This window comes from Zeus faber, assembly GCF_960531495.2.
Source record: "Zeus faber genome assembly, chromosome: 1".
NCBI classification, from domain to species: Eukaryota; Metazoa; Chordata; class Actinopteri; order Zeiformes; family Zeidae; genus Zeus; species Zeus faber.
In genome coordinates, this window is record NC_137193.1 from 8,498,830 (window position 1) to 8,511,121 (window position 12,292).

Genomic DNA, 12,292 nt, shown 5'->3' on the forward strand with positions numbered 1-12,292 from the left:
CTAGGAAGAACTATCAGCCTTTTCCAGGGGCTTCTGATGATGAAGAGCAGAGCGTGGCAGGGGCTGAGGGCTCAGCAGCTCGGAAATATCTGAGAAGCGATGGAGGTGTGAGGCAAGGAGTGACGTGGTGATCTCAGACATGCTGGCTTGCAACCGCCCGAGATGAGTTCCATACCATCCAAACTGAGAAGAAAGTAGGCGTCATCTCCCTTGATGAACTTCCTGCTGCGTAGCCTGCTGTGGGTGAGGAAAGTGCTTGTGCCGGTGCCGGGGCCCCGATAGTAGTCCCCCTCAGGAGCTTCCACCAGCGAGCCCACCTTGCGTGGGTTGTCCCAGTAAAATTCATCACCTTGGGAGGGAAGTGACAGTGATGTCATGTACTGTTCTAATGCTATTTCCCTTGACAAGTGGAACATTCATTTTGAACCTTTTAAGGTATTTGAGTTGACCAGTTACCTTTCACCGTGACAGCCAATTAACTGATTTGGCTAATTGGAGACCCAAAATTGTCAGTGGGTATGAATGGTTTGTATGTTTGACCAGTAACTCTGATTTTGAGGTTGTTTTGATTGAGAGTTTGAGGCTCTCAGTACACCCCCCCACCCTTGAAGTTCAAAGTTCATCACTGAAGGGCGTTTCCAGGACAGCTGGTACTGGAGGACTGGATTGGGAAACCCTTCTAGGGTCCAATACTAGGAATCCCCCTCCAGTCCCCAAAGCGAACTGCAATAGACTAGCCCCCTGCAACCCTAAAAAAACTTCCTTTCTGGCGTCTCCGCTCACCATTTGAGGAGAGCTTGCTGGGGTCCGTGGTGACCATGCGGTGCATGCTCATGCTCTGCCTGATGTCCGACTGCTGGTCCATCAGCGCCATTGTGGCCTGGTGCCAAGGGCATGGCCACTTGAGCCTGTCATCGTTGGGGCCTGAGGTCAGGTAGAGGTAGACCCCCATGTACCCTTGGCGATGACTACGGCCGTTGAGGTACACTCCTATCTGTGAGCCAGAACAGATGATGGAGCAATATTATTTGTCTTTTTTTAGGGCAAACAGGGGCAACCAATGCAGTTAATTGGTCGACTCACCTGGAAGTTATAACCCTTCGGTGATAGGAATCGGGGACTGTACAACTTGGTGTTTACAGGCATAGTTGCCAGGAGACCGGTCATGTTGCGTATGTGCCAGATGTGCTGTGGACAGCGACCGGACCACAGGTTGATGTCATCCAGGGAGAGTCCCCCCGCTGTGGAGGGGCCGCTACCCTTTACCCCCTCAAAAACAACACGGGACTTGGTCTTCATATTTATAGGCACGTGATGCAGTTCCCAGGATCCCCTGGCACCTCCCACTGGGGACAGGAAGTCATTGGTCAAATTAAGATCATACCAAATATGAAGGTCTGATGAATATGTATCCAGAGACTAATGTTCGTTGCAAGATTTGTTGTAACACACCTTTGATGCCCTCCAGCCTCAGCTTTCCATCAGGGTTGAGTTGATCGTACTCGCGCACCCAAATCATAAGGACATCATCAGCGCTGCTGCTGTTGTGGAGGAAGAACTGCAGGCACTGATCTCCAGGCTGGGGATAGAAAAGACGGCTCTCCAGAAATGCGTTGTCTCCAGCTTGACCAGTGGCGGTGCTGAAGTGCATGAAGTAGCCTGTGTCTATGTGGAAGGGGATCCAATATTATATATCTTTATTTGTGTAACATCAAGTCATATTAATGAGAAGGTAATGTATCATGAAAACAAGACCATTATTTACAGTCTAATCATCAATACATCTAATCTCTTTGTTGCTGAATCTTAACTTGTACTTTGTACAGTTGCAGTGCAAAAGTCCCCAGTCAATTAAGGTTTAGAGTTGTAAATCACTTTTGCCTGTTTATTAACACTTATCTGGCCACTTACATTTATGGTTAGATAAGGAGAGGGAGACAGAGTCTCTGGAAAGTCTTTCCCATGGTTATACTGCGTCTTTCTGTGCACATGGTTTTATGTATGACTTATATGGTTTATTGCAATTTATTCACAATCTGTGTTTACTCTTCATTTTAATTTAATATTCCCCTCGTAAAAATGTTGACAAACTCCAATGGTATCCAAGCTTCACTTCTTGCCCTCCCTCCCTCCCTGATTTGGGGATCATTTGGAGAAATTGGGGAAAATTCGGCACTACGCACACTTAACATTTTGTATATGTTGGATTTTTATTTTTAGAATATAGATACAGTACTTGGACAGGAGAAATAAGAACACTGACTCTTGCATTGTCCTAAAGTGGTGAAGTCGCTGAGCGGCCCTCCACTCACAGCGCTGCGTTGCTCCCATTCCCTGTTCCCGCCGGGGCCTTGGATCGCCCCACAGATGTTCTCCTTCTCAAAGTCACAGGTTTCCACAAATGTAGAAGAGGTGGCTGTGGAGTGCATTTGCAAGTTTGAGGCAAAACCCTGTTTCAATCTAGAGTTTCTAGCAAAGTCTGAGACTCTTGAGTACCCGAATGAAAGCTATTGATGCGAGCATGGGTGAAGCACCAGCAACCCCTCTATATCTCTAAAGGGCTTATGGGGCTTATTCCAGTGGGGAACCACATCTGGAGGGTGGCTGATGTCGGTGCTGCCATCGATGCCAAGTGCCTTTGAGTAAGGCATTGAACCCCAAATCAGATCCAAGGGTGCTGCACTATGGCTAATCCTGCGCTCTGACCTCTCCGACACAATGGAAGACCATGCCCTGCATGTTCAGGGGAAATGTTCTATTTGACAGCATGCTGATACCCAGTGGGTCGTGAAGGGATATGTTTTCTTTCTGTGAGATAGTAGATGTAACTGTAAGGTATTACATTACAAAATCCAATAACAACCATGGTTTTACCTTAGTACTCCAGTGATCTATGGCAATTAGACCGACCATTCTCGTAACAATGCATTCCCCATGAATCTTGGCAGGCAATTCCTTTACTGTTAGATAACACTTTGTCCCCATGACCATAAGTAGATATTCCCTGTTTCCATCAGATCAATCTATTTATGATATTGTATTACCTGATAACAGTAAGATTAATCCCAAGAGTTCTTCTGATCGTCAGAAGAAACACAGATTGTTTGGGTTATGACAGGACACAAAGCCTGTTTTGTGGAAGAGAGGTAAAGGAGACAGCGGTTTTTAACGGGCTTCACTCACTGCAGCTGTAGAGACGGTTGACCTTGCGGAGGTCGCCGTCACTGAACTCCATCCGCTGGCCGATCACATCCATGAAATAGGGGATTTTTGTGACGATGGTGGGCTCCGAGCCGATGTCAAAGGCCGTCTTGCTGTAGTGCATCACGGAGCCATAGTCGTAGGCCACACCCAGGCTGCTGGAGACCTTGTCGTCATACTTGCCAAAGTTGTGCTCATTGCCTGAAAGAGAGGGGCAACCGATGGTGTTGGTTTTTAGGTGAGTGAGCACAGTCTACAACATAATGTTGATTGTCTAGTTGTTGGGATGAAAATCCTTTGCGCAAGGACGCGGTGTCTTTTGATGGTTTTCATTGATGTTCAGTGGCTATTTTATATTATTGGCACCAGCATGTCACTGGATTTTATTGTATTATTGTTTGCTGAGTTTAGCCAACATTAAATGGCGGAAATCTGCGGCCTATCTCTGGGACGCTGTACCCACAGTTAGGTTCAGGGAGGGAGACGGAGACTTTAGGGCAGCGAGGTGCCGACATGGCTGGAGTTTTATTAACCAAAACGTAAACAAAAAAGGCTCGCTGGTCAAAATGTGAACATAAAGCAGTAAAGATCAGAGTCGTTTTGGGTCGCGATCTGGCCCGCAGGGTCCCCTGCACCACGCGTTCCCTCGTTGCGAGACAGACGACACATGTGAAAACTCGCCCAGTCGTTCTGGCCAATCAACGCCAATGGGACTGATTGGGCTAAACCCGGTACAGCTGCATGGACGTGGGACGGCGCCGGCGCTGTCACCTGCAGACTGAAGCTTAACCACGCCCCCTCATCTGCCACACTACCCATCCAACATGTTCCCGTTGAGGCGAAGTTGCTCGCCCACTCTTCTGTCGAAGTGACTCCCGATACCTGAGTCATTAAAAGGATTTGTTCGATACAAACAAATCTTCGGCATGTTTTGCATCCCTGACTACTAGAAGGCCATAATAATAAGCACAGTTCTGTGTGTTTTTAGTGATTTACAGGATAGAAGTGGGTAACGGGTTTATTTCAGTGTGTATTCAAGTGTGCCATAGCAGTAAAAAGGTTGGGAAACACCGATATGTACTGTATGCTATACAAGTTCTGTCGAAGGCTCCTTTCGAAAAATACGTCTTACACGCGACAAACGTTAAACTGCGCTTCATGAGCAGTTAATGACACAAACCAAAGCGCTGGTAATGTACCGGGTTTGATGCGATCCCACATGATGTTCACGTAGTCGTCACGGTCGGCCCTGGACTGCTCATGCCAGAAGCCCAGCGCATGGAGGAGCTCGTGCTCGACTGTTCCCAGGCGGTCGCAGTTTGAGCCGATGGAGAGCCTCTGCTTGCCCACGCCACGGTTCCCCACCGAGGAGAAGCACCTGCCGGGTTCCAGCGATCGAAAAGAGAGGGGCGAGGGAGTGTGACATTTAGTTGAGAATTTGGTACGTTTTCTGACCACCCCGGAGGTGACTTTAGCCCATGTATGTTGTGTACAGAATATGTTCTTTTGAAAGTCGGGGCTCTTCAACTACATTCTGTTGGGGGCGACATTTTCAACTTGGCGCCAGTTCAGGGTTCTAACTCTTCACTTTTTTGAGACAGCGTGTCTACACTAGTAAAACAATGGAAAAAGAAAATGCAAAAAGCCTAAACATTTTGAATGTTACGACTGAATTTTTGGATATTATTCTCATGTTATTTTAAACTGCTTCGGCATATCCATATGTTGTTTTTTTTTTAAATTACTTTCAGCCATCATGTAATTCTCACATTAATCACAAGAATTAATTTGATTAAAAACATTTTTAATTAATAATTTAATAATTCATTTATAATGAAATAATCCAAGACATATTTTGTAACTTTGCTCGTGATTATTAGCTTTGATTATTATATGTTTCCCCACCTGGTCCTGTGTTTACTAGCCAAATAATACTGATATAATAAACTATAAAAAAATGACAGCAGTTTGACAGGACCTTTACTGTGTATCGGGGGACATTTATAGTCATGTTTGTGGCGGGTTCTATTTTGTTTATCGTAAAAGTATCTTCATTAAAGTGCCACTTCAGAGTACCACCACCACGTCTACGAGCTCGCCATCGGCCGCCAGCTGCAGTCCGCCGCGGCCCCCTTCTCTATAGACGGATTACTGACGGAAACGGCTCGAACTTATTATTATTATTATTATTGTAAATATATAATAATGATAACAGTCATAATAATAATAATAATAATAATAATGCCTTTGTCACACGGGTAAGTCAGCACTGCCAAGAATGCCTTTGTGACATGGGTAAGTCAGCACCCGGTCCGGTCCGGTCCTCCAGGTTGGGGGTTGGGCGTGGGGTTAACCTCACCCCGTAAAAAAAAAGCATGGTACGGAAACGACGAGAAGAAGGCATTCTGGTAAGGAGCAAATGGTGGGGGCTCGTCGCCCAATGTTCCAGAAGGAATGGGAGGAACTAACTAACTAACTAACTACAGTACATCAACGCACAGGCCGCATTTGGCCCCCGAGCCGCCTGTTGAATAGCCCTCTTCCGTCGGCTTTGAAGAAGGAAAGAGAAGATCCCCGCACGCTGCTCACGTTTCCAACTTTCACACCCTTGTTTTGACGCTCTACCTCTCTCCGATGAACGGCGCTCACCCGCTGCCTTTGTACACAGAGATGTAGTTCTTCTCTCCTTCCCACGGCGTGAAGTTGATGCAGGTCTTCAGCCTGAACTGCTCCAAGGCTTTCAGGATCACCCCCTTTGCATTCATGTCTGCGTCGCCACGGAATACACGACAATAACCAGACACCGGTCGACAATTCCCGGTTCAGAAGGTAAAAGTCCGGCCGTGTTTAGCTCAGTAGTTGAACCTCTAAGAAAATCAAACATAGACTCCAAATACTTGGTTCACATCCGACAGCATCTCACCCAGGCTTTCCTCCAGATAGTAGGGGACGGTCGTCGGCCAGCGGTACTGCTCATCGACGATGGAGTTTCTGCCCTCAGACTGCTTGGAGTAAATGAAAATCGCAGTTAAAACAACTACACATAAATAAGCGTACGTAGGAGCGGTTTTATCGAAGACGGGGTCCATCTGTCTAACCTGACTAAAAAAGTACCTTGATTAGAATATTACTGGATGGTGATCATTCTATGATTCTATGATCATACTCACTCACCTCATCTCACTCACTCACCTTTTCAATATCGCCCTCCAGTAAGTCCAGTCCTGCCTCTGAAAAGAAAGAGTTGTTTATAGCGCGAGTGCCACATGTCGGTCAAGCACATTTTAGTATTTTCAGTATTTTTTAGAGCTTATTGTGCGTAATCGTCGGGTGCTATGACATTTCACTGCATATACAGTATGTATGACCGTATGTATATGTATGTGACGAATAAACCTCTTGAATCTTGAATATGCATATAAGAGAAAAAAACAAAAAACTAAGAAATTATACAACAAAAGTGACAAAAAGAACAAACCTTTTAACAAACACACACACACACACAATCAACAAACTAACCTTTATTAATGTCAAAGATGTCCCAGTCGTGGCCGTTGTCGACATCTGTTTCTATGGAAACAAATGGATATTCTCAATAGGACGCAACGGAACCACAATAATAATAATATTTCCCAAGACAGAGCTTGGGAACAAACAGCACCTATTAAAAAAACACAAACATTACAATTTTGTTACACGTTACGATCCCAATTAATGCGAGAGACAATTTAAAAAATGTCTAAAAAGTGTAAAATATCAGCAAATACAGTATTTTGTGGATTTTCCACCACAGTAAATATCAAAAGACAAAAACACAAAACAAAAAATCTGATTTACCTGTTTCACCCGACAGTTTGGCTGTGGTCTATGAGAAACAAACAACTTGTTGAGTTGAACTAATGAATGCATAGTTTACTATCATCAAATGACGGGAAAATGTTCCATTGGTGCTGTTGTGCTGCATGGTAATATGTTACAGATGTAGTCAAATTCAGTATTTTTTTGTTGTGATTGTTAGAAACTCTTTCACATAGAGACAGTTGAAAATCTTACAGTTGTTCTGATTAGTTTAACATATTTCCTATTTTGACACAAATATTTATCCTATTTTGACATAGATACTGTACATACATAGATACATAGATAGGATGTGAAAATATCCAGTTAACTGTACACATTAGAAATATGGCAATCTAAACAAAACCTAATGATAAACAATAAATATAACCTAGAAAATAAAAGATGAAAAAAACAAAATGAAAAAGATCTGTCATGTCCAAAAATAAAATATGGGGTCCTATACAACAACTTATGAAATAAGCAGTGAACCAGAAGGATGAACATTAAATACGAGCCTTAAACAGTAAACAAAATACTCATTATAAACAAACACTTCTGTATCAAACAATTCACTTTCTGTGAAATGCCTGGTTGACTTGGTCTATTTCCTATAGAAACATAGATTCATCATCCGATTCAATGTGATTTGTTTTACGTGAAGAAAATACAACACAAATTTAGGGGACGGTTCGCAGACGGGTTTATTATAAATAAGGCCCAAATTGATCCTACTTAAATCCAGAATTAAAAAATGCCTTTCTGAGACGTTGCATGATTTAAGATGACATAGTTCTAGACTAGGAAGTCCTGGACTTAGGTACCTAAGGACTAGTCAGCTGCTCCTGTCTGGTCTTGGTGCTGGTCTTCTTCCAGATAATCCATTTCCTCTATTTGTCAAGGTCGACCTGGAGGCCCACGTCCATTACTCCACAGATAAACCTGCATCTGGCCGGGTTTCATTTGGAGGGGAACTATTGTGCTTTTCCTTATTTTCTGTCTTACACGGTATATGTCAGATGTTCATTCTAGACGTGGTCAAAGTGTCAAAAAATAAGGTAAACTAATGACAAAGGAATCGCCGTGAGCAAAACACTAAGGAGAGCAGAAAAAAACGTTGAAAACAGAGCGTTCAGAGGCGCTCTGAACACTGTTTTCAAAGGTTATGTCATCTGCTCCATCCCATCTGCTGTATGTTTCTCCAAAGAAAACCAATACAAATTGTGTGTGTTTTATTGTATACTGTATGTATTTATTTTATTTTAGTTAATGACGTTTACGTGAAACAAAAAATCCCCGTGTGCGAGAATCTCGGTCCGTCGTCCGTGTCTCCCACGAGCTTGAAGCGCGGCAACCGAAGTGGTAACATACTTTTATTTGAGGCCTCGTAGATCTAATATGAGTGAAGATCCAGCAACTGCATGGCTTATTTCTCAAATCACATTTGTTCGGAAACAGATTTTCGGTGAACTGTTACGGTGAAATCAGTGGTGGGTGGATTACCTACTGAACTGTATGTAGCATACTGTACCGCATACTGTATCACTGTTCAGGGTTGTTCGTGATGCCGTATTGCTGCGCCGTACTGTTGTATACTGTGCTGTATTATCCCAAACACTACTCCCTCTATTCACATTCACATGCCACTTTAATTCACATGCCACTTTAATGCACATATCTGTATATACATAGGCATATTCCCTCTGTCTATTCCATTTTATTTCAATTCATTTTTATTGTATTTTATTCTATATATTTTTATCTTATTCTATACGTATTCCACTTACTGTATTACGTTTTAGGAGTCAGTTAGTCGGTCTATTAGAAAGGAATTTTCTACTTTTTATTTTATTTTCTATTTTTTCCTAGGACATATTGTGTGCTATCACCGGGTGCGTTGCATTACATTTCACTGCATATATGTATGGAAGTATGTATATGTATGTGACAAATAAAAAATCTTGAATCTTGAATCTTGAATCTTGAATTGGACGCATGTTAGAAAGGCGCCAATGCCTAATCTGAGTGGTATTTTCAGCAAAAAAACAACAACTTCAAAAACATGTTTTGGGGACCTCAGAGACCTATATTAACTTGTGTAAAAAGGACTATAATAGGTCCCCTTGAAGACTTCACTTACCGGACAAAAGACCTCGATTAGCTCTAATCTTTCATCTGGGGGACGAGGGCAAGTCTGATATTATTGTAAACCATGACTGAAATTAAAAGTGTGATTTAGTCAAAGATTAGGCCTAATCTGTGTCCGTGAACCGGCCATACCTTCCACCGCTGTGTGAGAGTGTAAATGAAGTGAGGCGTGGTACTTACACAACGCAGACTGTGGCACCAGAGCAGCCCCCAGACCAGGACGAGCCTCCTGGAGGTCATGGCTTCCCGACTGACTGGAGGTACTGTTAGATGTGCGTGTGTGTGAGAGAGCAATGACCACTTTCGTACAGTCCTCCCTTACCGTCCTCTGAAGGTTTAAAGGAGTTTGCTGCACATATAAACACCCCCTCAAGGTGCCAAAGATTACACTGATATGGTCCTTTTATGGCCTAGGTTGGAAAAATGATTACAGTTGCTGTATTAATTATTAATATAAATCATTATTTATATATATATATATATATATATATATATATATATATATATATATATATATATATATATATATAAATACACAAATAAATACATTAATAAATACATACATAAATAAACAAATAAATACATTAATAAATAACCATATACAGTATATATGTATGTGCTTGCTGAACATTTAATTTCATTAATATGGAGTTGGTCTCCTTTGGTGCTATCATGCCCTCCACTCTTCTGGGGAGGCGTTCCACTGGACTCTGGAGCACGGCTGCAGGGATGTGCTTCCACCAGTGAGGTCAGGTTGTGATGTAGGATGATGCAGCGTGGCTCGCGGTCAATGTTCCAGTTCACCCCAAATGTATCGAATGAGGCGTCGAGTCTGCTGTAAATAATTTCTTCGTGGAGCTCGCTTTGTGCAGCATGGTCCTGCTGAGACAGATGAGGACCCTCCTCAAACTGCTGCCACAAAGTTGGAAGCGCACAAGTCTGCAGAACGTGGTTGTGCGCCGTGGCATTGACATCTCCCTTCACTGGAATTAAGGGACCTAGCCCAAACCATGAAGCACCACCCAGACCATTATTCCACCACCAAACGCTACAGCTGGCGCGATGCATCCAGGCAGGCGGTGTTCTCCTGGCGTCCGCCAAAACCCAGAGTGCTCCGTCAGACGCCAGGTGATGAATCGTTATTGTGACTCCAGAGATCTCCTCTCCGGTGCTCTGCAGCCCAACGGTGCATTACACCACTCCGGCCGACGCTTGGTGTTGTTAATCCAGCAACGTGGCCTCCAGAGGCAGTTTGGAACTCGGAGGTGAGCGTTGCGGCCAGAGGACAGACTGTTTTCACGTGCAACAAGCGTCAGCACTCGGCTGTCAGCACTCGGCCGCCCCGTCCTGTGTGCCTGTGTGGTCGACTGCTCCTAGATGTTTCCACTTCACAATGACAGAATCGAGGGTTGACCGGGGCAGGTCTGGCAGGGCAGGAATTGTGTTGATACTGCGCAGTATGTAATGATAGAAGAAGCTTGTTCTTCTCGAAGCTGTTAATACCCCTCGCTCGACCCCCGCCCGCTTTTCATGTTTTTATCAAGTTAATCTGCACTGTGGAAACATTTGGAGGGCTGCAGAGAGGAGCTTACGCTCCGACTCTAAATCCACCGGACTGAACGTCGTTCGAGAAGTTACATTAAAAGTTCCTGCTGTTCCAAAACGCCCATTTTATGACATTATTTCATGCTTAAATTATTCATCAACTAATTAATTCTCAGAGCACACATGCACTTTGAGTAAAAAATGCTATGCACTTTGATTTTGTCTGGTAAGTCAACATATTGATGCATACAGGGAAGGCACTATTTAAATAATACATTATTTGAATACAAATTTCCTAATTAAGAATGGCTTATTTATAAAACAATTTGATTTTACCCACCCCGTGCAGAAGGAGTAGAATATTTCAATAGCTTTTTATGTATTAAATAACACTTTTTTTTTTTTACATCTTTGTAGCATATTTCTTTTTACTAAAATAAACTTTAATTCAGTGGAGGCAGTTTGGCGCTTTAAGTTGCAGCTCCCGGGTTAAAACTAATACAATCACAATAATGTAATGAATGATGAACAACGAACAATAAAAGGGCTTCCGCCGCCAGTGGAGACCAGGCGGTCGGCCGTGGACCTCTCCCTTAACAGATCTCTATTGATGCGCTTTCTCTCGAAGCAACGCACAGCAGCAACGTCCATGAATACATCCATGACGGGAAAACCACGCGTGGGGGTGGATACGAGGCCGTGTAGCCTGCGTGCGGCTGAATGACCCTCGACCTCAACGAAGGTGCACACATGCGTGCAGGCCTCGGGAGGGGTTCAACGCTCAGGCTGCGATAAAGATTTAATAGCAGGCTGCATTTTTTGTTTTGTGTTGTTTTTTGGGAACACCCTCGTTACTTAAATGCCTCTGCATGGCGGCGGACGCGCGATGGTTTCGCTGGACGTGGAACGGCGGTCCCTGTGTACGTCACCATAGCGACGCACCGGCGCGTCCGGCGTGAACGCGGCGCTGACGACGTCGTTCGGGCGTCGCTGCGCGATCGGCGCCATCTGGCGGCGGAGGTTATGTGCCGCAGGTGCAGGCGCGGGTCAGCGCCGCGGCGTCGGCACCGGGCACCGGGCACCGGGCACCGGGCACCGGGCACCGGGCACGGCGCACGGCGCACGGCGCTCGCCTGTATATACGCTCGTACGCTCCTGTGCAGCGTCCCTCCAGGGAGCTGCGGGATGAGCAGCGGTGCGGACGCTTTAAACCGGCAGGAGAGCTTAGATACACTGGGAGAAAAAAACAAGTTCAAGTTCAAGTTCAAGTTCAAGTGATTTTTTGTCACATACATACACAAACACGTCGTACATATATGCAGTGAAATGTCATGACACCCGCTGATTACGCACCAGCTTTATAAGCTCGAAAAATACTCTAAAGTGTTCGCGCAAGGGGCGGCGCCACAATCGCGATTCTGGGTTCTATAATAATATAATAGGATGAATTGTCTGTGTTGTGTTCAATATACATCTCAATCCTACTCAATGAAACAATAGATAGAAAATTAAAAAAATTAAAAAAAACTTAACTAACTAGAGCTAGTTACCAAAAAAACCC

At 44.2% G+C, this 12,292-nt stretch overlaps 1 protein-coding gene across 1 annotated transcript; it reads right to left on the minus strand.

The window, feature by feature from the left end:
- On the minus strand, window positions 1-11,739 carry mep1ba (meprin A subunit beta a; the record flags this gene model as incomplete). Its single annotated transcript, XM_080004237.1, has 13 exons — window positions 1-89; window positions 176-349; window positions 784-994; window positions 1,084-1,346; window positions 1,453-1,665; window positions 2,264-2,416; window positions 3,184-3,402; window positions 4,401-4,579; window positions 5,851-5,968; window positions 6,125-6,203; window positions 6,394-6,431; window positions 6,721-6,771; window positions 11,661-11,739. The coding sequence occupies 13 exons, from the start codon at window positions 11,737-11,739 to the stop codon at window positions 1-3; spliced, it is 1,866 nt and encodes a 621-aa protein (XP_079860363.1).
- Window positions 11,740-12,292: the final 553 nt, after the last annotated feature.